The following is a 27,536-nucleotide window of genomic DNA, read 5'->3' as shown; positions in this document are numbered from 1 at the left end:
CTCTGAATCCATTTCTGGGCTCAGCTGGAATGATAAGTAATAACATGTATGATTGTACAAAAACATCCTATTACTTGATCTATACTTTATGTTTGACAAGCGACTATGGAAGATTAGCATTATTGCTTCCATTTTACAGAAGAGGGAAATCTTTAAAGTAACTTGCTGAGGTTGGCAGACAGCAGGTTTTAAGCTTCATGAGGTCAGGGACCATCATCTATCTTATTTCAAGGTGTGTAGGCTCGGCCCAGGGTGTATCACAAAATAGGAGTTCAACAAATGTTGAATTAAAAGCCAAAAATTTGGGGCACCTGGGTGGCTCAGTGGTTGAGCATCTGCCTTTCCCTCAGGTCATGATCCTGGGGTCCTGGGATGGAGTCCCACATCAGGCTCACCCTGGGGAACCTGCCTCTCCCTTTGCTTGTGTCTCTGCCTCTTTCTCTGTGTCTCTAATGAATAAATAAATTAAAATCTAAATAAATAAATAAATAAATGCCAAAAATTCAAATCAAGCTCCTTCTATAATGCCATCAATTGAAGGTTAATTTTCCCTAAAATAAAAATTAAGGCAAAGAAATACAGTTAATTTTAAGAAAATAAAAGTGAAAACCACTCCTGGTACAGTTTTAGCATTATATTAAAACTGTGATCTACTTCTAAAAGAATTTGAGAAGGCTCCTAATTGACTAGTAGCAGCCAAACTACCCTTGACTAGTTGGCATAAGAGAACTAAAAGGCACATTCAGATTCACTTTGGTTTCTAAGATAACACCAAATATTCTGAAACCTCCCCTTCATGTTTTTCAAGCAGAGGAAGTGAAATAAAAAAGAAACACGTTTTAAGCATTGTGAAGCCTTCAAGAAGAGACAACAAAGGGTAGGAAATTTGAAATGAAATCTGAGAATCTGCCCTTAAGCTGGGCAACTTTGCTTGTTTTCTCACAGTGCAGTTGGACGAGAAAGTGTGAGGTGGATTTATGCCTTTCCTGGGCATTACTCATCGCTGTCATGACCTCAATGTTATTTGCAGTAAACAGCATAACGGGCTCTCCTAAGGTAAAGTAGCTGTGATTTGTATGATGCTATACTCCACTGAGTAAAAAGTCAACTGCCCTCCACACCGTAACAATCCGACTGAAGTTGGTGAGAAGAGTGAATGTACATGAGGATTTTGCTTTCCTTGTCAACAGGCTGTGGCAGAGTCAAGACAGACTTCCAGTAGTCATTTCAATACGGAAAATGAGAGCCACACCCACCCACAGTGCTGTTGAGGTGCGCTGTTCTCGCCACTGAATACTGGAGTACTGTGGGCTCCTTCCATCTCTGGGAAAAGCCACATGTGCATATTAAAATATCATTTATTACTGGGGCTAAGTGCAATAAGTAACTTAACCTTTGAAATGTTCTGAATTGTCTTTGGGAGGTTAAATGACAATACCTTCTATATCTTCAGAAGACTTCTTGCACAAACTCTTGTATGCAGATAACTTCTGCCCCTTGGATTTGCCCCCCACTCAAATAATCTTATCTGTTAAACCTACCTAGTGCTGGAAACTATCTACTGCTGGAATGAGAGCTGAGAGGTATAGAGTGCTGCATGGCCCTAGTGGTGACTGAGAAAGCACATGCGGACTACATTTCATGGTCTCTCATCCATTTTAATCTAATCTTTTTACCAACCCAATGGGGTTGCGGATGAGCCTGGCTCCATTTCTTGAGGAGTGCAATGTAAAACCATGTATCTATAAATGTGAAAAGAAAGAGAAGAAAAGTTGAAAGACCTTGCGGATGCAGAGAGGGTGTGAAGAGGTGAGCACACTCTGGTTTTAGGACATCTGGACTTGCTATTCCCTCCAACTAGAATGTTCTTATCCCAGATAGATGCCTTCTTCAGATAGGGATATGACAACCCTTTCTAAAATTACACTAACCATCAGTTTTTGCCCCTCTCTCTGCACTTACCCCCCAACATATTAGTAGAATCCTGTTTGCTAGCTTGAGCATACTGGACTTTGTTTAGGTCACTGCTGTACTCTAGAATCTTCAACATTGCCTGGCACATGGTAGTTAGTATGCAATAAACACTTGTTTCTGGTTTTCCATTTCCCTCTGTCTGGCAATGCCAAGTTTCATATCCCTCCCTTGGGTTCTGAGAGAAAATGTCTACCTTTCTGACAAATTCCTCTTATTTGTTTAAAAAAAAAAAAAGCATATCTGCAGTTGTTGGACAAGGAATAAAGATATGCTCACAGAGGAAACAGGACAATAGAAGACAAAAAGGCACGTTGAACCCAGGTGTGGAGAATGTGAACAGTCTGAGCGGCACGTCTAACAAAATAAAAATAAAAATCTCAAGTTTTCCTTAATCAAAATTAGCAGTTCAAAGACGTCAGTTCAGAAGTTGGGAGAGTTTCTTTCCTGGGAAGAGCTGGTTCACAAAGGGAGAGGACCATGTGGCACCCAAGAGAAGATGCTTCTGTCAAGGCACATAGTTCTGAAGCCAACAGCTCAGTCCGGTGCTGTCCTGTGTAACAGGGTAGCCAGGAGTGCACATGGCTTTCTAAATTTAAATTGACTAAATTAATAAACATAAATAACTAAAGCTAAGGCAATCACATATTCAGTTTCAAGTAGCACTGGCCATTTTCTTTTGTTTTATAATTTTTTTAATAGGTTTTATTTATTTACTCATGAGAGACACAGAGAGAAAGAGACACAGAGAGAGGGAGAGAGGCAGAGGCACAGGCAGAGGGAGAAGCAGGCTCCATGCAGGGAGCCCAACACGGGACTCGATCCCGGGACCCAGGGAACCTCTGGGCTGAAGGCGGCGCCAAACCGCTGAGCCACCCGGGCTGCCCAGCACTGGCCATTTTCAAGTGCTTAGTAGCCACATGTCACCAGAAAAGACTAAGAACATTTTTGTGACTGTGGAAAGTTCTATTGGACAACACTGATCTGAAGAAATCCTAAAAGACGTGGCTGGACTCCTCAGCTGGGAGCTGAAGGGAGCTCTGAAATCAGAAGCTAGAAGGGATACAGAAGGAGAAGTAGGGCAGAGCCAGAAAAGAAGTCCCCCAGGGAACGGACTTGCCCACTGGCTTGGATGTCTTTTGCAATTAACGTTCCATCCCAACTTCTTAAAGGATATGTTATGTGTGAAATGACTGGCTGTCTACAGTATTACTGCTGAGATAAGGACAGAAGACAGTTAGGGACAAGGACTAGAGTTCCCCAGTAAACCCATGAGCCATGAGTGGCAGCAACAGAAGGACCCAGAAGTAAGAAAAATGGATCAAACTTGGTGTGCAACAAGCTGAAACCTGTGAGAGGCTCAAGTCAGCTGGCATGACCTCTCAAAATGCAAATCCCTGTGCCTAAGATAAAAGACTGTTAAAAAAAAAAAAGTGAGGCTCATCTGACTCCTAAGGTATCAAGTAATTCTTATTAAGCCCCATTTCAGTGACTGAAACATAATGCAGTGACGAGGCACACAGATTAAGTTTCCAGTCAAAGCCTACATAAGCCCAAAGCAAGGAAATTAACATTTTAGAAAAAAATACTGGCTTCTTTTCCAAGTCACGGCATGTCAAGGAAGGGTGAGTTTCTAGAAGAACACAGTAGAGAGGTGGCCAATGGAGGAGAGAATTTATTCACCGGGGAAATCCTGATGCCCTCAGGGAAAGCCACTTTGCTAGACTCTTCTGAGGGAAGCTAAATCTAATTAAAAGCATTCCTCCAGTGCAAGTTTTCTCCTTGGAGACTTCTATCTACCTCTTCAACTTCTCTTTATCCAATATTTCCAGGAGAAGTTTGAATGTCTTATAATCTCTACAGCTCCATAGGCATCGGCTCTAAGCCTATTTTTTTTCTTGCAAGACAATACTATTTGTACAGCCTTTTTAAAATTCAAACTAAAAACGCAGATGATAAAAGAGACCTGGCTGGATCCTCTCAGAACAAAGTATTATAATTAAAGTATACTACTGAAGAGTATTTTCATAAACATCAGAATAGCACACATTCAGGACAGAGACAGCCTACAATTCCCAAGTATAGGGATGGAAAGGTATAAGTAAGGTAATCGGCCCCACTATGATTATAGGTGCTAAGAAATTACCTGATTGTGTTCCTTTAGAGGACTCGAAGAAAATGAGGATTTTACAGATCTTCTATAATTGTTCTGTGCATTATGGTAGCCACCAGCCACATGTGGCCGTTAACATTTAAGTGTAACTGAAATAAAATAATATTTAAAACTCACTTCCTTAGTTGCACCTGCCACATTTCAAGCCACATGTGACTAGTGGTTAGCACAGCGGAGAGCACAGATATAAGATACTGTCACCATTGCAGAAAGTTCTAGTAAACAGTGCAGCTCTCTAAAACAGTTACACAATTTGTCCCAATGTTGTCATGGTGAGTATGAAGTTAAAAGTTCCCTAAATACGACATTTCTGGGCCCTCGTATCTTTCTCCACTCTAGTAAATTCCTTGCAATGGTTTATATATTTGTCCAATCACTCCAACCTCCCTAGTCTCAAGCCCATTAAAAGGGCATTAGATAGAATAAAAATATTTCATTGAGGCTCTACCCAAATGAAACTCTAAACTCTTCAGATTTCTAAAAGTATGAAGCATATGTTGGACATACGTGGAATGTGAACATGTCAAGAAAACATCTATGAGTGAGTCCTGGCAAAAGAAAGCACCTCCTTGGAATTCATGAATTCATGCCCATGTTCAGTTCATTCACATCTCATTCGAGAGGAGTCAGCAGACTACTTTCCATGGAGTGAGATCTACATAGAACCTAAAGAGTAGGTGGAGATATTAGAAGTTCTGGCATGCTTAAGAGCTTCCCCATATATCTATTGAGGTGCACCAGTGGACAATGGTACCATGGAGGTGGGCCCAGCCTCTCTAAGCCAGGTCAACTGTTTGCTCCTTTGTAAAGTCATCCACCTGCAACCCACCCTACAGTGCTCCAATTCCTCTGGTTTTGATTTTTAATCACCTGTGCTATGAGACAGGCTTTTAGACGAGTATCTAACCCCACTCTATTGACGAGTTTCCAGAAGGAAAGGGATTTTGATTCTCCCATAGTTCTATAATAAAGCCTTGCTCTTATTTGTGACACTGGATTTAGAGTCCGAAGATGGGAAGTTCCAAACCTAATAAATGGTACTGCTTTGCTACAGGACATTAAGTGAATACCCTGACTTCTCTGTTCAAATTTTCCATTTGTAGCAATCAGCGTTTCTCACCCTGGGTTCCACAACAGAATCCTCTGGGGATCTTTTAAAACAATATTGATGGGCGCCTGAGTGGCTCAGTGGTTGAGTGTCTGCCTTTGGCTCAGGTCATGATCCCAGGATCCTGGGATCGAGTCCCACCTCAGGTTCTCTACGGAAAGCCTGCTTCTCCCACTGCCTATGTCTCTGCCTTTCTCTCTGTCTCTCTCATGAATAAATAAATAAAATCTTTTTAAAAAAATAAAATAAAACAATATTGATTCCAGGGCCCTATATCAGGGCAAATGAATCAGAATGTCAGGGGCTTGGCTCGGGCACTGGGGTTACTTTAAAAGCTCCCCAGAGGTGCAGCCAGAAGTGAAAAATAAATAAATAAATACAGTCCAGGAAAGGATTTATTCTGTATGGAGCAAAGAACCAAACAGGAACAGACTCAGGGGTTAGAGATAGGGGGCAGTACAGAAGAGAGGAGCACAGGCCTACAAGCCATGTTTCTCAACTTGGCCTGGCTGCTAGGAAAGTCACAAAGGGCATTCTAACAAAATGTTTTTATCCATGTAGACAGGTAGGGTCAAGCCCAACCCAAGTGATTTTCTTATGTGACTCAAACTCTATTAATGTTTTGGGATAAGGCAAGGGTCATAAACATAATTGGTGCCAAGCCATTTGGTTGCTATTGTACAAATTCTCCCCGGAAGGTTATTTGTAGATATTTTTTTAGTAGGAGTTTTACAATTTCCTATCTTTTTAAAGGGTGGAAATCCTTTGCCAATCACCAAGGGCACAGTGAGTTTGAAGGAAGATCTGTTTGAAGACCTAAGGGGCAGGTTTCCTGAGAAAGCTGAATTTCATAAGCAAAATAAATAATGACTTCAGAAAGTCCAACGTGAGAAAGTGTATCTCCCTTTAGATAAACTACTAATGAAATTAGTAAGATAAATAGTTCCTTAGCTCAGAATTAACAGCTGTAGATAAGCTTTTCCTTCAGAAAATCATGTAGCTAAACAGATATAATGCAAAAAACTAACTTTTAAGTCAATATACTCCTACAATTTAATTTCTCTTCCTAGTCTCTGTTATTTTTTTTCTTTTTTATTCTATTTAACAGATATATATTGAGCACCACCTATGTACCAGATCTGAAGAAGGACCATCTCTGAAATGTTCAAAATTTGAATATTTTTCTTAAATATAATTACATCTGCCTTAACAGGAAACAGTATGTACAAATTACCATGTTTAAAGGATTATATAAATGGTTGTCTTCTAGAAGATTTACTATGGCATCTCTTTTCCACAAGAAGTACACAAAAAGGTAACATTGAAGTCTAATTTGAAGACGAACTCTCCACTTCTAATATAAATTCATGAACCCAGTCATAACTTAAAGAAGTCGATCTCTTCTAGGAAATTTTCACAGAGGAGGAAGGATCAGAATAATCCTCAGTCCCAAGTCCTCTGGAAAAATCATCCTGATGAATAATGGTGGAAAAGAAAAGAAAGAAGTCCATACTATAGTGTGGGAGCTGATTTAAAGGGGTTTCTTTCACCAAAGTTAAGTAAAACAACGTGATTCAACTTCTCTTTTTATGTTTTGGGGAAAATGACATTTTACAGAACAAACTGCAGGACAGTGGGAGTATCATTGAGCTTTTGTGGCTAGCAAATCGAATGCAGTTTCTGCTAATACAGGTGTTTCTTTACCATAGCCTTTGAAAATGTCAGTCGAGTAAGTAGGCTTTGCTACTAGTCCTCAAGACAGAAGTTCTTTTACAGAAAAGTAATCTAAATAAATACTAGATGTCTGTGTTTCTTGTGTTCTGCCCGTCAAAACCATCTTGTTCTTCTCCCTATCTTTATGCAGACATTCATCTTTAAGAGGTTCTAGGGAAGGAAGCCAAAGACAATACTTGTCTAGGGCCTCTAGGTCCTATATGATGAAGAAACACCCTTCCTATGGAAAGATGTCCATATTCTTGATTATGCCAGGCACTCTGAAGTTCTGGAGAAGAGCAAAACTACAAGACTTTGGCAACTGCCATGGTATGTATTTATGTATGTATGTATGTATGTATTTATTTATTTATTTATTTATTTATAAGATTTTATTCATTCATTCATGAAAGATGCACAGAGGCAGAGACATAAGCAGAGGAAGAAGCAGGCTCCCTGCGGGGAGCCCAATGCAGGACTCGATCCCAGGACCCCGGGATCATGATCTGAGCCAAAGGCAGACGCTCAACCACTGAGCCACCCAGGCGCCCCACCACCGTCTGTTATAAATGGCAACGTGTGTTTACCAGCAGGAGAGACATAAAGGCAGACTGCTTCGTGTTTAAAAGAAAAACTGCCTCACGAGAAAAGGAAAAAAAAAAAGAAAAAAATGACTCATTACATCGCTTGAACTCTAGTAAGACCGGAGGACAAAACCCTCAGAGAAGTGTGTCCCGGAGGAGGGAATTCTCTCATCCTAAATATGGTTTCTGATTTTTGAAGCCAAGAACAGGGCTTCTGACATCAACCCTACAATCCCCTCTACGACAAGTTAACTCGGAAATATACAAACATGATGTCTGTTCCATAGTGTTCGTTTTGTATTTACATGGAAAATTAAGCGGCAAGAGAGCACGAGGACCAAAAAGGTAAAATGACAGAAACACAAATGTGTGATGCTTCATAATGCCTCAGACGGTTTCATCTTCCTGGGCTGCCTTTGCCATATTATCCATAAAACAGCATAATTATATCCACTCAGAGGGCTATTTCCAAAATTAAATACAACATCCAGGTGAAACAGGTTTACATAAAGCACTCTATTACCATAAGGGATTATGAAAAACTTACAATTCAGACAGGGTCAACATATTTTCTTCAAAGTAGACTTTTTTCCCACTAGTGTTCTTTCCCCCCTATAAGCCTCAAAAAAATAATAAAGTTATTCAAATCACTACTCTTTTCTGTTTTCCTGACATTAGTTTTTTTATCTGCCTGGACAAGTTTGCAAATGACTCTTTTTATGATGTTTGTTGTGCTTTTCATATTCATTTAACAGCTATTTTAACAACAAAGGACATTTTATATGTTCCCAAGAGATATGTGCCAGAGAGGGCTGTGGGCAGATATGTTCAACTAAAATCAGGCCCTTCCACTGCAGCCCTGGTCACTGCTGATAAAGAGCACACAAGTGGCTGCTTTCAACCAACACAACCATCAACTACCAACTCCAAACCCAACCCTTTCATTTTCTCTTAACCTCAAGGCATTTCCATTCAGAGAGCACGAGCACCAAGTTGGGCTCCATGGTCACTTTGTGTAACACGGGAAGATGTTTTAAGAAAGTGACACTGGATCACTCAGATTTTCCCAGGATTTTCAGGGGCTCCCTCTAAAGATTCTATCATCACTATTATTATTAATTGAAATATACTTGTCATACAATAGTCTATTGGTTTCAGGTGTACAACATAGCGATTTGACAATGATGTCCATTATAAAATGCTCACCATGACTTGCTTTAACATAAATTTTATTAAAGTCCTGATTGTAATAAAAACAGTACTTGGGAAAAAAAAAAAAAAACAGTACATGGTATCAGAGGTCAAGGTTAAGACCCCTTTCCCAGAACTTAAAGATGAACATCTGAAAAAAAAAATAAAGAGATAAGAACAAAACTGTTTTGACTAGCAGAACACGAGTAACGCAGACATCTAACATACAGTCAATTACTTTCAAAAAGGAGTTACACCTTGAGGAGGAACAAGGCCAGTAAGCTTGGAGCAGAGTTAACTAGAGTTCCAACAGTTATGCATGAAGCAAAAAGGAACTATTAAGAAACTAGATTCTTGCCTTGTCCCCAAAGGTACCATCAGTATTTCATTAACACACTGGTAACAGGAGACTCTCTTGAGTTTGACAAAATGCTTTGCACAGGTCAGTATAAGTGATTATATAACGGCCACAAACATCCTCACCTACATCACCATCAAAATCTTGAAAGAGAAATGTTTTCTCTTTTGAAAGCTAACCAAGAGTACATCAAATTAAAAGTATCTTATCTCAACCATTTCCCATTAGTGCCACAGAACATTAAGACAAAATTTTGAGTGCCTGGGTGGCTCAGTCAGTTAAGTATCTGCCTTTGGCTTGGGTCATGATCCAGACGTCCTAGGATCCAGCCTCACGTCAGGCTCTCTGCTCAGTGGGGGAAGTCAGCTTCTCCCTATCCCTCTGTCACTCCCTCTGCTCCTGCTCTCTGGTCTCTATCATTTAAACAAATAAAATCTTTAAACAAGAAAGACATAAAATTCTTATTTTGTCTCCTTCTTCCCCTAGATAGAGCAGGTAGGGTATTGCTAGTCCATGCCTAAGTAGTGTTATGAAGTCAGGGGTAGCTCCTGGATTTCCCCAGAGGAGAGGCTCTATGGGTGACAAATCCAGCTGGAAGAGAGGCAGGAGCTGTATCTGGAAGCTGTGCTGTTAAAGCCGGGACTCATCTTTGCAATATGGGCTATCTTCCCTCAGCCAGTTGGAAGGCTGTCTTCAGATGCTCTTTGCATCTGAAAGACATTGCACCAAGACCCCTTCATTCAACTGTCCCTTCTCCCACTATCCCAATGATAAGAGAAAACCTACAATTCACAAAAAATGAAAGGCGGGAGTGGCAAAAAATTACTCTGGGTCAGATAATACAATTTACTTTATGACTTTTTCTGGCATCTATAGCTGTGACACGTTGGGGCCTCTACAAAAGATTCACATACAAGAGGATAAATGAAACAAAAGCAGTCTGTGAAGATGGAAAAGCAACAGGCTTCAACACCCACAGGCTGCAACTTCCCCCAAATTCACGGAAACTAAAGACTGAAGGCAGATGGAATCCCCATGGCAAAGAGCAACTTACACAACTTTCACACATGGTTTGAAATTTCCCACAAGCCCACGGTTCCCTCAAGGTGGCTAAAAATGACAAGCCCACTGATGACACACTTGGTGGTGAGAATGTAAACAGTCTAGAAAAAAGCATATACAAATTTATATATAAATAAATACATAAATATGTATAAATTTAATATATACACCTATAAATATATAAATATATGTTATATATAAGTATATATGTGTGTGTATATATATATATATACTATATATATACATACATATACACTGTGTATATATATATAATGTCATCCTGTCTTGGATTTGTAAACAGTTTTCCTGGCCTTTAAAAGTAATGAATTCTTTTTTTTTTTTTTTTAAAGATTTTATTTACTAATTCATGAGAGACACACAGAGGCAGAGACATAGGCAGAGGGAGAAGCAGTCTCCCTGTGGGGGAACTTAGGACCCCAGGATCACAACCTGAGCCAAAGGCAAACGCTCAACCACTGAGCTACCCAGGCAACCCTAAAAGTAATGAATTCTAAACAACAACAATCATTCAGTGAGAATGTATGGTGAGTGCTAGAGAAGAATAAGAGAGAAGATTCTCCCTCAAAGAATCTTCATTCTAATAAGGGACGCACACATATAGTCGCAGGTAGCCTGGTGACCAAAGCCACCTGAGTGTGGAAGCCAGGCCTGTTAGTGAGGCTGTGAAGAGAAAAAAGATGGGAAATCTGCCTGGGTTGACTACCTGAAGGCCCAGGAGAGGAAATGGATTTGTATCAGGCATTATTTCAGCATGGGGAAGGTATTGTAGGGCATGGGCAGAGAATGGGAAAACTGAAGGGAGCAGAACAGTCACAAGTTAGAAAATCTAAAAGCAAAAGTATGTGTGAGGACCCCAGGTCGAATGGAACCAGGGCCTGAGGCATGCGCAGGAGCAGAAAGGGAAATGGGGGATGGACTGGCCTCATTCTTGCATGCAATCATCGAACCAATCTTGTGACTCATTGATGGGTCTTAGGAACCAAGGATACTAAAACAGCCCCTGAGCTCAAAGAGAAAGTAAGGGCCATGTAATCAATCTCCTAGGATCCACAGAGAAGATCCATGGAAGGCTATCAGGAGCCACCTATTCAAAATGACATCTGGGGAGATTTAACTGATGGCCATGTATAGGTATTCAAGAGAAAAGGGATAAAGGGTGTCCATGGGCAGAAACCAATTAGCTTCTTAGGACAGAAAACACGAGTTCAGACTTGCGTGGTCGTAGCATGATTTAAGAGTAAAACTGAAACCAAATGGTTATGCATTTCATGTAACGAGGTTCCTGTTGTAAATAAATGTCTGATTGAGAGATTCTGGGTATTAAGATTTACAGTTATTCTGATGAATAAGTTGATATTTGAGGCAAAAGGCAAGTTTTAATGGAAAGGGTTTTTTTCCTGTTTTTTATTTGTTTTGGTTTTTGCTGAGTATAGTTACAGTATCATAAGGGGGGAAAAAAGTCGGAAAATAAAACTGTTTGAAAAAATCTGAAAGAGCTGTGAGAACTGAATGTTGTAACTCCTAGAGACCCATAATTCTTAAAGACAAAAGTAATTGAGGTGCAAAAAAATGGCCTAATGGTGAATAAAATATAGATATCACTCACTGAAAAAGCCAATAGTGGCACTCTCAGAACAGTCTAAAGCAAATGCTGATGGATTCAAGAAAAATTTAGTGAGTTCTCACTCGGCAACAACCAAGTATGTTTCTTAAGGCAAAAGATTTTTGTTTTTTAATGTTGAAGAGTAGAACCATGTCCTGAAAAACCTGACATTAACTCATTAATTTATTGGGTACATACTTTGTATACAGCACAGTGCTATATACTTTAAGAAATGCCAAGGTATAATAGCTCTTAATTAAGGCCTACAAATGTGAAGGTGGTCTATGATTAAATGCCTAATGAGTAAACGTGATAAATGCTGTGAGTTCAGCAGAGAAATGGATCTCAGGATCTACAGTTGTTGGTCAAGGGAGAGAGCCCTGGAAGATGTTTTGGGTAAACAGGGTAAAACTGCCTCACTAATCGACTTGACTTGCTGTCAGAGCATTTGCTTCAGTTAGCCTCCGTGTGTTAGCTACATACAGTTAAAAAGGGGCCTTGTAGCTAGGAAGGAATCAAAACACCCTCATAAAACTAGAAGCTACTCTCCCTGCAATCCTTCTCTTCTTCAGTGACAGAAACAAGTCTGATCTGATCCACCAACATTGCTGCAGATCTTTTGATTCCTCTGTGGGAAATGTTTTAATGCTCCTGGAGCAGCACTTCTCAAACTTCAATGCATATGTACATGAATCACCTGGGGATTTTGTTAAAATGCTGGTTTTGAGCATTTGGTCTGGAGAGGTGATCAACATTCTGCATTTCCAGTAAATTTCTCATTAATCTGATGCTGCTGGTCACTGGACTGCCCTTTGAGTAGTAAGGTAGTAGAACATCTTCAGGGGATGATGTGAAAAAGCATCGTTTTGGGGTCAGAATGTTTGAGTTCAAGATTTGAACTTCAATGCATATTAGAACCCAAGACAGCTAGATGTTAAATAAGGTTTGTGAAGGAGTGAGAAAGTAGAACAAGCAGGCAGGACTTGATGGAAGTGATGGGAAACAAAAAACAACAAAAAGAAGACTGGCTGGTCTGGGACTCCTTGGAAAAAATAAATAGGTGATAAGAGAGGCAATACAAATCATATAATTATAATAGAATTTATAAGAATAAAAGAGTGCCCAGGAAGGGCTGAGATTGTTGGAAACTATCGTACAACAATGTAATTTTAGGGATTTCAGAATAGTGAATGCAAAATGTGACCACTGGTTGTTGTTGTTTTCCCTTTAAACACATTTGAGGTAAAATTTTATCATAGTTTTCCCCCAATACAACGGGTTTTAGAGAACAAAACAGAAAAGTGATATGAAGTAACAAGACAGTCATTCAAAGCAATAGTTAGAAGATTCCTCCTCTGTGCTGTTGTATGCAGACCATACAGAAATGCAATTATGGGGCTCATAGCTACTCCCCTGCCTAAAAAAGCAGTCTGCAACCTGCCAATCTGTAGCAAATTCTGTCTTTTCTGAGAATATTTTAAGAAAAGTGGTGGAGAAATCTTTGAAAGGCAAGAGAAGACTAATTATATTCAGACGAATTTCCTTTCTCTTCCCAAATAACACAGAAGCTCCTTTAGGACTTTCTTTTCCTAGACATAGCAAAGTGTTTCATAATTCTTTTCCTCAGAAAAAACTTTCACAGACACTTCAACCCATTCAGAGGAAGGGGAGAATGAGAACACCATAATTACAAAAGAGAAATGGTATTACCACCAAAACCAAGTTAGCCTTTTCTTCAGCAAGGAAGAAGCACTAGCTCAAGTAAACATGCTATTTAGTTAGGGTGTATGCTCAGGCACCTGTACCAGAAAATTTTCAAAATAACTATGGTTTCTTTTTCTTTTTTTCAATAGTGGTCATCTCCAACAAACTCCAAGTGGATGTTTGTGGTATCTGTTACGACCTATTATGACTTTTGAGTTTTCTACTTCAATTAGTTAAGGATTAGGTTTTTGAGTCAACTTCAATGGTTTCCTCCACTAAACTGCAAAATGAAAAATTTCAGAAAAAACTGAAAATTTCATCTAGTCCAATTCTTCCCACTGTACTTAGAAGAAAATGACACCTAGTGGGGCCAAGGGACTTGGACAGATCACCTGGACACCTTGGTTGCCAGTATAACATGCTTTAGTCTTCATCAGCTGTCTCCTAGGCAGTCTTGATCGCAAACTAAGGGTCAGATCTAGGTTTCATTCAAAATCAAGGTTCTGTGATAATTACATATTTACAGCTTCTTCTATACTTGACATGGAGCCTCTAAACTAGGAAAATAATGAAGGGTTTAGCTAAACCTGGGAAAAAAAAGTTTGGGTTTGGTGATGTAATGATGCAGACTTCAGTCTCTGTATGGGGGTGGGGAGTGGAGGAAGAGGAATTTTTAATTATTTTCTCGGCCAACAAGCAAATCCTACCACTAATCATAGAGTTGGGCCTTGTGAAAGCTGAAGCTTTTAAATTTCAGGGGCACTTGTTAAGAAAAGAATATAAAAATTAAGAATAGAAATTTAGGTATGAAAGTGAATGTTTAGAATTCAAAATGTCATCTTACAAAGTGCAAATTGTCAAAAGGTACAAATACCACAAATATAAAATTTATTTTTATTAACTCTCTGACAGACCTCTGAAATATGTTTACCATCTTTTTTGATTACATACCCTTTGATTCCCTCTTCCAATGATATTTTGCAATATTCTCTATAAAAAGAATAGAAAAATAATTCAGTCTTCCCACTAGAACTGTTGATTAGAATTTATAATTTATTTTTGAATAGCTTGGAAAAAGTTTCAGCTTCATCATTCATTTTAAGTGATATCGTGTAAATGTTCTGAATTGCCTCTAAATATGGGGAAACCTCTATCATGTTTCTTTTATGCATGAGCTCTAATACTCAGGCACAGCAAGATTTCTTAAATATTCTTGAATGACACATACTAACCGTACTGCCAGTCTCTGTTCCAGAGCCAGGAGATGGGCTTATATCAGAGATAAGCCTTGAAGGTTACATTCCATTCACCTCATGGTGAATCCACCTTGGCATACCATATGTATCCCCCACATATTTATGCACCCTTGAATTCCCCAATCCTTCCAAATAAAGGGCTGGTTTTGCTCAGAATACCTAAAAACTCTTTGATGGCATAAATATCCCATGATTCATCAACTGATGTATATTTTTTCATTTTCCCATTGAGGTCACAAGACAGTCATTGATGTTTGATTACCTGGTGTATGAATCAAATGCGATTTTATTTAGCTAAAGAAATTAAATGGGATAATAAATGAAAAACATTAAAGCATTAGAAATATGTTGGATAGTACCATTTTTTTTTCTTAACCCCTATGTTTCCCCACCACCCATGCTACAATAGAGAACAGTTTATGTCAACTGAGGTGACCTAGTCTCAATATAGTATATAACAACTAGAGGCAGGTCCCTAAACCAGACCATCTTGATTCAAACCCCAGCATAATTATTTGCTAACTGGGTGGCCTTTGCTAAATTTCCTAAACTCCAGAGGACTTATAATGAACATTATAAAATCTACCTCATGGAGTTGTTTTGAAGGTTAGATTTTTTTTTTTTTTAATTTATGATAGTCACACAGAGAGAGAGAGAGAGAGAGAGAGAGGCAGAGACACGGGCAGAGGGAGAAGCAGGCTCCATGCACCGGGAGCCCGACGTGGGATTCGATCCCGGGTCTCCAGGATCGCACCCTGGGCCAAAGGCAGGCGCCAAACCGCTGCGCCACCCAGGGATCCCAGTTTTGAAGGTTAAATAATAGAAATGTAGTGCTCAGAATGATCCAGGCAGTAGCAAGATCTCCATAAGTGGGTTACATACATTATTGGGAAACCAGTCCATGAAGGCTCATGAATAAAGCTTCAAAATAAATAAATAAATAAATAAATAAATAAATAAATAAATAAATCTTCTTCAAGAGAGAGACACCACTCACGGGAGCATGAGGTCAATTCGATTTCGCTATGTAGAAAAGTTTCACAGAGGTTTAGGATGACCAGTAGTCATCCACAAAGCAGCAGTGAGTTGTCCCCAAAGTTTATGCATCCTCTCTAATGATTAAAGCTTTTACAGATAAGACGTGCTATGACATACGCTCAGAGTTTGCACCTGACCCCATATTTTCCTTCAAAACATTCATGCTTGCTCTGCCCATTCCCTGACTCTCTAAAATGCACAGTTTTGACAATCCTATACCTTATATAGTATTAGAAGGGCTTTTGACTTTTTAACACTGTTCTTGTTTTCCTGACAGACACTGAGAAGGGCATGGACCACTCAAACAAATATTTACAATAGTAGAAGAAAACATCCAGATAAGTTTCACCTTGCCCTAGTGTTCCTAGTACATGGAGGAAATGCAACTACAGTACTAGGAAATCTTTAAAAAAATGCATAAGTGAAATAGAACAATAGTCAAATTAATAGAACTAAGGTTAAGGTTTGTATTTTCCTTCAAGAAGATATAAACTATGAAAAACTGAATTTTGCAAATGAAAATACGTTATGATTAAGAATGGAGTCTTGGCTTTTTTGTTAGTGACCAATCTCTCTGGAGAAAACATAATATAATCAACAAAAACTAACTTTGTGACCCAAACCACTGTAAAGCAATGTTATTGATGCCAGATGCATCCCTGGCCTTGGAAGACCCAGGGTGAGGACAAACAGAGGTCCACATACCACAGACCAAAATATCAGAAGTTATAAATCAAACTGAGAAATGGTTCAATAAAATAGGTTTTGTCCTACCATGACTAACAAATATATCTTACCAATACTTTGGAAGACCAGTATAATTGTAAAAGTCTTGAACTATTCAAGTCCCTCTCTGGAATGGGGTGTTTTGGGTAAACACTGTCCTAGGTCTGGCCACTAATATACCTTCCTCTTTCCACTGCCTGCTCCATACTGGATCAAGAGGTACCTTGTAAGATATGCATGGGCACCCAAGTTGTAACATATCCCTGCACACACCCCACACATACACAGCTGTCCCTTGGCCACCCCTTAGGTGCAAAGACTAATGGCTATAAAGGCCCTCACCAAGAGGTACCCAAAGGTCCATATAGTCTGAAAAGCAAACCCAGGGCCATTTGAATGGTGAATTATGGTTCCCAGTACTTGAAATGTGATCTAAAAAAGGGAGTTTGGACTTAGAGGTTCAGAGTCTTCTCACCTCATGGACAGGGGTTTGACTTGAGAAGACGAAAGACGGTACCCTCTAAGAGTCAGGGCAGAGGCCCCTTTTGCCCATATAGTATGCCTATATTTTAATTGCGCTGAAAAAAAAACTGGTGGGGAAGTCTCATCATAAAAGAAGAAAAGGAAAGAAGTAAAGAAGGAAGCAAAGAAGGAAGGAAGGAAGGAAGGAAGGAAACTGCACGTCTTAATAGCAGATAGCCTTTCCCACCTACATCCTCAAGAGTCACAGGCACTGACTCTGCAGCTAAACCCATTCTAATGATCTAAGCTTCAGTCCTATAAACAAAACAAAGATGCTAGGGAACCCTTAAAAGCCTAAGGGGGAGATCCTGAATTGAGTATATCTAAGGAGGCAGGTGCTTTATGCTGAGTACCAAGACCTAAAAAGCTGATCATAGCAAGTAAAAGGCCAGATCCTATCATGAGGAGAAGACTGTTAACCAACTACAAGTTTTCAAATTAGCGGAACCTCAAAAGTCAAATCATCCGCCATTCTGTTGGATAAATTCTGTTCTTTCTGCCCTCACCAACAGTTGCTGAGGCTTCGTGCCTGGAACTGGTACACAATACACACAGCTTTGAAAATGGTGCTTGTCCAATTGCTGTAAATGGTCGAACCATGGTTCACATGAACTCAGTCCCGCTACCAGGACTCTGTGATCAGACTAGGAAGAGTAGAGTTTCCTTGTAAAGAGACAGCCTTATGTTGATTTTCTATGGTGCAAAGATAGGATGAGGCAGATCATGCAAGCAAAGCAAATTGTGAAATCAGGAGCAGTGAATTGATGGTATCAGATGGTAAGTTTTCCCTTTCTCAAACACGTGGACTCTTTACCCCATCCCTAACTTCCATCTCAGCATATGTACTCGTGGATACACTAAGTAAAAGAGCTGAGCAGAATGCAAGCAGGGCAAGCTGAGAACGCATGCACACACACACATACACAGGCAAACCTCAACTGACCTGGAGCAGACTCCATCTTCCCCATTTATAAAAAAAGATAATAAAACTTATCTTGCAGACTTCTTCTGCAGATGAAATTAGATAAGTAATGTCAAGCAGCTGGCTCAGAGCAGATTTTCAAATGTTAGTTTCTCTTCTCCCGACTTCTCCCTGAGATGAGCCAATGTGCCCGCTCAGCATTCTAAACCCTTCTGACATGCCAGGCAAGGAAGGGGAATCATCACATCGCCTCAGTCAGAAGCAACAAGTACCTGGGGAGCAGAATATTACATGGAAAAGACGCAGCACAAAATAAGAGGTGAGTATTCTCACTACTAATGCGTATCTGCTAAGTCACTTCCACCGAAAATCATGCTTTAAATCTGCCAAAGCTCTACCTGCAGAGCTGGAGGGCAGAAACTAACAAGGTGACAGAGCTATGCTTTTATGTGGAAATTGGCTAAATAATGCCATGCTCTAGCGAGGAAGTATGTTTCCTCTGCACCCTATTTTAAACTGTTTTGGTGGTTTGCATCAGACCTAAATAATATCCACGCAGCTCTGTGGCATACTGGAGCTGCCACAGGCCCACGCTTCCCTTAGATCAACTCTGCTTCACCGCTTATAAACCAAAACATAAAACCCTGATGAAAAAAGAAACTTAAAAGCTAAATTTAGATTTCAGCACTTCTTTTTTAATGAAAGTCTCCTTTCGACAAACTTCTAGAAAAAAAAAAGAGAGAGAGAGAGAGAGAATTCAGTATTTACTGGAAAATTTCTTTGGTGAAACCCTAAAGTTTAAGAGTGGGTTAGAATGCCTTACAGCAATTCCAAATGTACAGCTGAAGGGACTGGATAAGGACTTTGCATCATGTTTGTCAGAAGCTGAAGCATCTTTTTTCCATATCTCATCAGAATTAAAAAACAAAACAAAACAATTCCATACAATAAAAATAGCCAAACTGTCACTGAGATCAGAGCCAAAACTATTCTAACTAAAAGTAAGTTTTTTTTTTTTTAAGATTTTATTTATTTATTCAGAGAGAGAGGCAGAGAAAGCAGCAGGCTCCATGCAGGGAGCCCGACGTGGGGACTCGATCCCAGGACTTCAGGATTATGCTGTGGGCCGAAGGTAGGCGCTAAACCGCCGAGCCATCCAGGGATCCCCTAAAAGTAAGATTTTACCATTCAGAGTAAATTCCCAGTACACAGAGCCTGCCTGGTTGTTAAAATACTTGACCTGGATTGTACTAGCAGCTCCGCTCAACATTTCCTGGGTACTACATGATTTGTCAGGTACTTTCAGAGATCCTGAATATGGATAAATTAATAAGATACACCCCTTGCCTCTGAGAGGTATGGTTGGCAAAGGAGTCACATAAAGATCTAATTTTGGCTATTGTTATGAGCTAAGATAGAGGCCTGGCCCCAGGAAGGGACATTTAGCTCAACCTGGGGCAAACAGATTTCCTTAAGCAAATGACACTTGAATTAAGTCTGAAAGGCTAGGGGTAACTATTCAGGTAGCAGGAGTTCCAGGCAGCTGCTTCAGCAAAGACACTAAAAAAGCCTAAACTGCCTAGGGTTTGTGTATGCAAGATGACTCAAGGATATACTGGGAAAGCATGAGCCATGGTGGGATGTGAAGTGTCAGAATCAAATGGCAACCAGGTCAGGGAGGATCCTGTGAGGCCTGATTAAGGAGTTAATAATAATAATGAAAGCTGGTATTTATTGAGCACTTACTATGCTGCAGGCACTAAGCTAAGCACTTCAAAGCATTATTTTATTTAAACTTCACTATAACTCCATAATCCCCATTTTACAAATGGGTTGGGGGGGTTACAGAAGGAAAGGGACTACGCGGCCATCAAGCTACACAGCCAGTAAATGGAAAGTGGGTCTGGAACCCAGGAGGCCTCTATTCAAGAGCCTGTATCTCTAAGTCACTCCTCAAGAGAAAGACTGGGTGGGCACATTGGGCCCACCACAGTGGCTACAGAATGGAGGACTGGGGTGACCCAAGTGGGGGCCTGCAACATGGTGGACATAGAAAGGAACAGATCAATGAAAAGACATTCAAAGGGACTGAGAGAAAAAACCAAAAACACCAAGCACATCTAGTTTACACTCCTCCAAGGGCATTCAGCACCAAATGGCTTTTGAAAAAAAGGGCCTGGAAAATAAACCACACCAGTATTCATTAATGTCTCCAAATACATAGGGTTAAACTACGCATCCTCATCTTTGCCTTTAAAACCCTCCCATATGTTAAACTGTCTTATTCATTTGGGATAGTGTCTCTAGGTCTGAGCCTCCTGCCCGGTATAAGGAGATGCTCTATAAATACTGCTGAAAAGAAAAAATGAGTAATGGTCGTTTATTACAATGGCACCAATGAGACATAATTCTTAATTGGAAAAATGGGGTTAAAAAATAAAGAAAAATTTTAAAAGTTGTGTTGATAACAAAGGGTTGGTAAACTAAAATGGAAACCATGTTGCAGTTATGCTAGCTCCCCAGACAAGAATGAGGATTCATCACAGTGGGGTGCTACCTTGAAAAAAAGGGGCAATAAATCCAAAGTATGACAGATACTTGTATAGATCAAAACTGGTGAAAATTAAAGGAAGTGGCAGAAAAATGGTTCTTCTAAAATGCAATAGACCAAAGATCAAATTCTGGACCTAGATCTCTAGTCTCTGACCCTAACGAAGAGAAGTACATCATTAACATAATTTTAGGAAAGAAGTTTATCTGTATGACACTTTACCAATACTGAGTCCTCAACAGAAATTTCTTGTTAGGTATTTGAAAAGTAACAGTCATATTTTTCAGATCTGAAGAGTTTTCTGACATTTAAGATTTTCCCCTAAAGAGTAATTACTTAATTTGGGGCATTTAGGAAGGGTGGATCTACAAAATTAAAAAAAAATAAATAAGAATTAAGCATATTTCTCAGTGAAGTTTGTTCTTATCAAATCCATTAAACAGAAGATGGACCTTTTTGGGTGGCCTAATAGGACTCCGTTAGCCATCTAATTATCTCATATCTTATCACACAGTAAGATATTTTGAAAAATGTCTTGACGGTTTACCAATTATTTTAGAAAAATCCTGAAACCGCCTACTTACACAGAAAATTAGAATGCAACTGGAAGTAAGTTTCTCGTTTTCATTATAGCTACCTTCTACCTTCAACTATCTTTGAAAATTTAATTTCAAATGAGTAAAATTCCAAAATGCTTCCTTAGTTCAAAGTTGGCACCTTTAATTCCATCAAAATATGAAATCTGTGGGTTTTTAAAAACCGATCAAAGTCCAAATAAAAAGCCACTGGGCTTTTAAGTTGATTGTTTAAAAAGTATACAGATGAAATGAAACTGACTCATGAACTACTGAGTCTGGGATTTGAAAATTCATAAATCTAATCCTTGTAAACAAAATCTAACAAAATCAGGATCTGTTGATTTCCTTCTTCCGTAACCTGAAACAAAAGTTTTAATGATTTGTAACATGCTCAGAAAATTAAGGGTGCCACTTAAAATCTTTATTAGCAACATATAAGTCAGTTTTTAAGTGCCTGGAGCATGATCAGAGACACTTGGACATACATTCTGGTACTGCAATGTAGAACATCGGAGAATGAGACAGTAGGACTTTATGAAATTCAAATTTGTGTTAGGATTTTTTGGTTCACAACAGTCCCTTTTTCTCACTCCATTCAGAACTCCCATCTCCGTGCCACTTTCCATAAGAAACTTAATTTTAAAAAGATCTCAATCCACTTCCAATACTCTGAAAGGTTACCATTTAGAACTTGGTGCTAATTTCTTCTAGACAACCCAAAAGGTAAGGCTGCCTGGGGCCCTCGTGGATGAAGGAGTGCCTGGGGGTGATGTGGGCTGTCAGAGCCTCTATGCTTCATCCCAAGTTTACACAGGGCATTTCCAAGTCACCAAAGGGGGAAGAGAGCGGCAAGAAGAGCCACAGATGAAGGGGATGTCAACTTATCCAGATGGAACCATTTTACAGATGAGGAAGCTGAGGGCCTGAGGCCTTGCAGATCCTCACTTATGTGGATCACTGCTTCAAAAATAAGTAGCCTCTAAGGTCGGGGAAGGGCGGGGGGGGGGTGGAGTTCGGTCCTTTCCCTAACACATAAGAACTCAATTCCTGCATTTTTCACATTGGAAACCCTCCAGACCAGGGAGCACAGTTAGGATTTAGGCTTCCCATTTCCCTCAAAGGTCACTTGCGGGGAACCATCACCTCCGGGACGGCAGGGCGGTCTCGCCGCGGGCGGCCTGTGCAGCACCCGGCACCCAGCACCCGGCACCCGGCACCCAGCACCCAGCGCCCAGCACCCAGCAGGCACCGTGTGCACAATTCCCCGCCCGCCACCTGACAGCCCCGCTCCCCGCCGCTCCCTGCCCGGCCCACGGTGCGGCCGGAGAACTTTCCTTGGGAAATCGCTTCGTTCCCTGGAACTTGCAGACAGCGACTCCGGGCCCAGAGGCCGGCCTGGGGGACCCGGGGCTGGGGGGCCGCGGGCGGGGGCGGGGGCGGGGGGCGCGGGTGGGCGCGCGCCGCATCCCCCCGGCCGCGGCGACCCCAGGTGCGCCGGCCGCCCCGCGGCCTCGGCGGGCTCGGCTCGGGGCCGCGGCTCCCCTGCCTCCCTCGGATGCCCGAGCAACTCCTCAAACTTCCCTTTCCGGGGGTGGGGGCCCGCCTCGGACGCGGCCGGCGCGGCGCCTCTCCCGGCCGCACAAAGGGGGCCCGGCGCGCCCCGCGCCCCTTCCCCGTGAACTTCCCCGCGCGGGGGTGCCGGGCTGCGCGGCTCGGCCGCGGGCGCCCTCCGCTTCCGCCCGGCCGCTGTCAAGCCCCGCGGGGACCCCCGGCGCCCCGCCGAGCCCGCCCGGGGCACTCACCCGACTTCAGGACCTGCGGCGGGATCGTGCTGGCGATGCGCGTCCACAGGACGATGTGCAGCGGCCACAGGCCCCGGAGCAGCCCCCGACCCATGGCAGCCCCCGCCGCTCGTCATAGACCGAGCCCGAGCCCGAGCCCGAGCGCAGCGCACGGCGCCTCCCGGAGCCCCGGCTGCGCCTCCGCGCCGCGCCCTCGCGGGACCCCGCGCGGGCCGGGCGGGCAGATGCGCGGCCCAGATGTGGCGCCGCTCGGCAGCCGCGCGGGGGCGGGGGCGGGGGCGGGGGCGGGGGGCCTGAGGCCGGGGCGGCGCGGGGCGGCGCGGGAGGCCCCCGGCGGCCGAGGGGAGCTGCGCAGGAGGCCGGCGCCCGGCCCGGCGAGCGCGCGCGCGGGGGTGTCCTCGCTCGGTGCGCGCGAGTGACTCACTCCGCTTCGCCCGGGCGCCGCGGGGGAAACAGGAAACTCCTCGCCAACAGCTGGGCAGGACCTCTCGCCGCCCGAAAGCCTGCTCCCGCGGCTCGGCCTCCAGCCCTCCTCTCCCCCGCCTGCCAATCACGTCCCCGAGACCGGCCCCTCCGAGGGATTTGGCGAACTGGCGGCCGCCCCCGGCGCCCTCGGGAGCTCCCGGCCCCGAGGCTTCGCCCCGGCGCCCCCGGGGCACGCGCTCCGCTCGGGGCAGCCGCGGGGCGCGCAGAGGGGCACACTCTTCCGGGCACCCCCTCGGAGCATCCTCCGCCTTGCCCCAGGTGCCCCGGGGCCGTGTCTGCGGACCCCCGAGTGCCCGACGCCCGGGTGCGTCCCGAGACGGGAGTCGCGAGCACAGTGTTTTGTGTGTGTTTGCTTCGGGGCCCGCAGCCTGTACGGCCGCACTAAACTTTGCTTTCGGTTGCGCGTATGCACACACCGCCGCTTTGCGAGATGTTCTTCTCAGCTGCAGGTCGAAGTCCGGAAGTTTTGTTTTGTTTTGTGTTGTTGCAACCCCGCCCTTGACTGTGCATCTCCACCACCTGAGTATCTTGCTTAAAACGCGGATTTTGACCCGGGACGTCCGCCCGAGGTGCGCAGCGTTTCTGACGGCCCCTTGAGAGCTGCCTCCGACTTTGAGTTGCCTCCCCCTGGGGGTGCTTCGGGGAGTTAAGTGTAAATAAGCAGTCCCCACGGAGTGATGGGGGCGGGGGGGCGCATTTTAGGTTCAGAATGTCCCGAGTATGGCAGAAAATGCACATAGAAAAGTGGCCTGGGAGTCAGCTCAGTGCCAGGGTTTGCATTCCAACACTGCCCCTGAAGACAGACAGTCCTTAGAGTCACCTCCGCCTAAGGAGAAACAAGGATCAACTTTCGACTCTCCCTTCTTGCGAGGGTGACCAGCTTTGCCCTAGAAAGATCCTGGGGGACACCTTTGAAGTTTAATTATTACAGACCCACTCTCTTCTTTCCCGTGGGTCTTGGTTGGGTAAGGAATTGTATGCTCATTTTTACTCCCAACTCTCAAAGACTTGGGTTCTGTATAGCTTGCCCACCAGGAGACCTTCCAGCAGGTTACACAACGAACTTCCTTTATCTAAGACAAAGAGTATTTGCAGAGGCAGGTGGCCAGGCTCACTGGGAAGAAAAGCAAATAGCACTCCCCAGAAACCCAACTCCAGAAAACGTCCCTGTCAGTCTATGTGTTCATTCCCTTGATCCTGAAACCTTGCGTCCTATCACCATTCGTTGCCCGCCCCCCCGGCCCCCCCAACACTGAGGCTGCCTCTTAATGTCTTTTAGGAAAACACTACTTCCCGGCTCTGGTGTTCAGGATGCTGGAAGTGCAGTGGAATCGGAAGCACTGGGCATCTTCTTGTTGACCAAACAGCCTTGCAAAGCTGGAGCCACGTTAACCATGGAGGAAAGTTGTGTTCAGAATCTGCCTCCTTGCCATTTCCTCCACTGCCACCCCACCTGTGCCACTGCCATCCCTCGGACAGGAGTCTCCCAACCACCCATCCCCAGTCCAGGCCATCCTGGGCCCTGTCACCCAATTTCTCAACTCAGAACTAAAGGCCATTTTTCAAAATGCAAACCTAATTATACCAGCCCTCTGATTAAATTCATTCGATGGTTTCCCACTGCTCTTGAGATGGAGGTTAGAAACCGGATCCCTCAATGGCTGTCCCTCTCTGGTAACCTTTCTTTAGGCTTCTCTTCCTCTCCTGCTGATAGCCTTCTCCAAATTCATACAGCACACCCACTATTCCTCCTGCATAGAGCCTTCCCCACGGACCCCGTCCTTTTCTCTGTCCCTCCTTTCTTCTTCACACAGACAACTCCTGGTCTTGCTTTGGGATATCCTGACTTCCTTGATGGACAAGCTTTCCCTGACCTCCCTGAATAGATCTTTTATTATAGGTTCTCTTGGCACCCTTCGCTTCTCACTTTTAGCCCTTACTACAGCTGTGGTTTTATGATTATTTTGTGTCATTCATTCACTTCTATTCCTCTCTTCCACTCAAGTCCAAATTTTTTTTTTGAGGACAGGGATTAAATATTTTCCCTCCACTCACTATTACAGCCTTAGTACCTAGCACATAACAGGTGTTCAGTAAATATCTGTTGGATGAAGGAAAGAATGAGGTAATAAAGATTCAGAAGAATGTTCGACTTAATCATCCTCACTATTTCACAACTCTGGAGAAGGCATTCTATTACCTACTAAACTGAGATGTAAACAGGTTAGATTTTAGCTGAGGGTGATGTCACTATTACTTCCTTTTCTTTAAAAAGGAGAAGTGTGTGAGCTTTTTTCTTTTTTTCTAAATTTGCCCAAGTTCCTCTGGGCAGCATACATATACTTCCTTACTCCCCCAAATACACTGAGAGCCAAATAAAAAAGCCCAAGGGATTCCAAAGGCGTTCTTTCCTACACTTATTGCAAAGACAGATGTTTGACACTGCTAGAGGCCAGGTGTGAGATATTCAATCCCATGGTGAAGTATTTAACTGGTGGTCTTTGTCATCAATGTATCACAAACGTTGATTTTAATTTTGTTTGCCTTTAACATTTCTGATTTAATCCCCGTCTCCTGTGAAATTGAGAGTCTGAATTCAGCATTCAGTGCCAACTCCTCCTTTAGAAGCTGTCACAGTAAAATCAGAGGAAACACACCTATCGCAATTGGACAACCTTAAAAATTTGTCAATATGAACTTCCTTTTGGGATTCTCGCTGAAAGAGAAGTCTGGTACTCTGGATTGAAACATTGTTTTCACACAGAGAGTTCTATATTTGACTCAATATAATTTTCAGCTAATATACATATGCAAAAATTGGGCCATTTGCGGATAGAAACAAAAATTAAAAGCTCAACTCGGGACTTAAAAAACAAAGAGAGTAATTTTTAGGCCCTTACCAAGTTGAAAAACAATAAAAACCAAGTTGAACCAAAGTTAAACAGCTTGAGCGTCTCCATATTTCCAGTTTTACGAAATCTGAACACATGCACAGACACACAAAACAATTGGACTGAATCAAAATGTAGTTAATTTAAGCCCTGTATTTTCCAGTTGTGATGAGGCAAGAACTTTCTACTCTCCTGAACTTCTTGACATGCAGCTGTTGAGGTTACTGGCAACCAAAGCAGTTGATGGGGAGACTCCTCTCCATATAAATCAAGCATTTTCCATTCTCAGCTCTTGACCAATTTCCTTTCTATTGTGAAGCAGACCAGTGAGCACTGAGACAATAGTAAAAGTGTGAGGATCACTCCCCCTTTCAGAGTCATACACAGGTTAGTTCCTCAGGGAAATGGTTTGTGACTCCTCCAGCTTAAACTAATCCCTCCTCTCCCAAAGAAAACCTGAGGAGCATTTAGTTTATTTCACCTATTTTTAAAATGTTTAGCCCATTCTGACATGGAGTGCATTATAATTATTCATTGTTTTCTAGAATCCCATCCCACCAATTGTGAAGTCCTTGGAAGCATAGATTATTCCCTTTTCAACTTGGAACCACACTAGGTGCCCTATAGTACTTAATGTATGTTTCCTGTCTTCAATAAAGGGGAAAAAAATGAGGGTATCTGGTTTTCTAATCCAAACCTTTGTTTGCAGTTCTTCACAGTTATTAATAAAACCTGAAAATATACAACATGTTTAGAGAAAGCATGAATAGTTGCTTTTTGAAAAAACATAGCTTTGTTTTAAATTACAAAAATAATATATGGTAACTGCAGGTAGAAAAAAAATCTGAAATAAAGATAAGCCAAAGGCAGAAAATAAAGATCCTTCCCTCTCTCACCCAAAGATAATCACTTGTTAACATTTGGGAGCACATCCTTGCTGTAGTATTTTCTAAGCTTCACTTTACGGGTGAAGAAACTGAGGATTACAGAGATTAAGTAGTTGGCAAAGGTCACACAGCTAGTAAGGGAGAGAGCCCAGGTTTAAACAGAAGCCTGTCCTGCTTCAGAGTCTGCACTCTAGAATAAGTTGATCAAAGGAGTTGATCCTAACCACTTGACCAGCCTGATCATCACAGTATTTTGGGTGACTGAAGGCTGATTAGGGCCTCCCCTTTGCTATTATTACTTCCTCATCTCTTACTCCTTAATCAACCCATGGCAGTCACCTCTCCATTGGAAAGTTCTTTGGCTTGGCACACATTTGTTTTCAACTTGT

General features: G+C 42.4%; 2 protein-coding genes across 3 annotated transcripts in view; one reads left to right on the top strand and one right to left on the bottom strand.

Moving 5' to 3' along the window:
* The window catches only part of TGFBR2 (transforming growth factor beta receptor 2), a 90,214-nt gene extending 66,808 nt beyond the window's left edge, over window positions 1-23,406 (bottom strand). The window contains exon 1 of one of the 2 annotated variants that reach the window (XM_072793096.1): window positions 23,308-23,406. Coding sequence is in view for 1 of the 2 variants with exons in the window: in XM_072793097.1 (XP_072649198.1) it covers window positions 22,884-22,977 (94 nt within the window). In the remaining variant the exon portion in view is untranslated. Of the gene's footprint in view, window positions 1-22,883; window positions 23,093-23,307 lie in introns of those variants that run through there. The other variant, XM_072793097.1, reaches the window with a different exon arrangement.
* Window positions 22,976-26,875, top strand: LOC140614388 (uncharacterized). The gene is made up of 3 exons (XM_072793638.1): window positions 22,976-23,122; window positions 23,340-23,938; window positions 24,649-26,875. Exons 1-3 carry the CDS (start codon window positions 22,976-22,978, stop codon window positions 25,253-25,255), a joined length of 1,353 nt encoding a protein of 450 aa, XP_072649739.1. The 3' UTR covers window positions 25,256-26,875.
* Window positions 26,876-27,536: the final 661 nt, after the last annotated feature.

The sequence above is a fragment of the Canis lupus genome, chromosome 22, assembly GCF_048164855.1.
Source record: "Canis lupus baileyi chromosome 22, mCanLup2.hap1, whole genome shotgun sequence".
Lineage (NCBI taxonomy): Eukaryota > Metazoa > Chordata > Mammalia > Carnivora > Canidae > Canis > Canis lupus.
The sequence above is the reverse complement of the archived record's forward strand: the minus strand, read 5'-3'. Positions and strand labels throughout refer to the sequence as shown.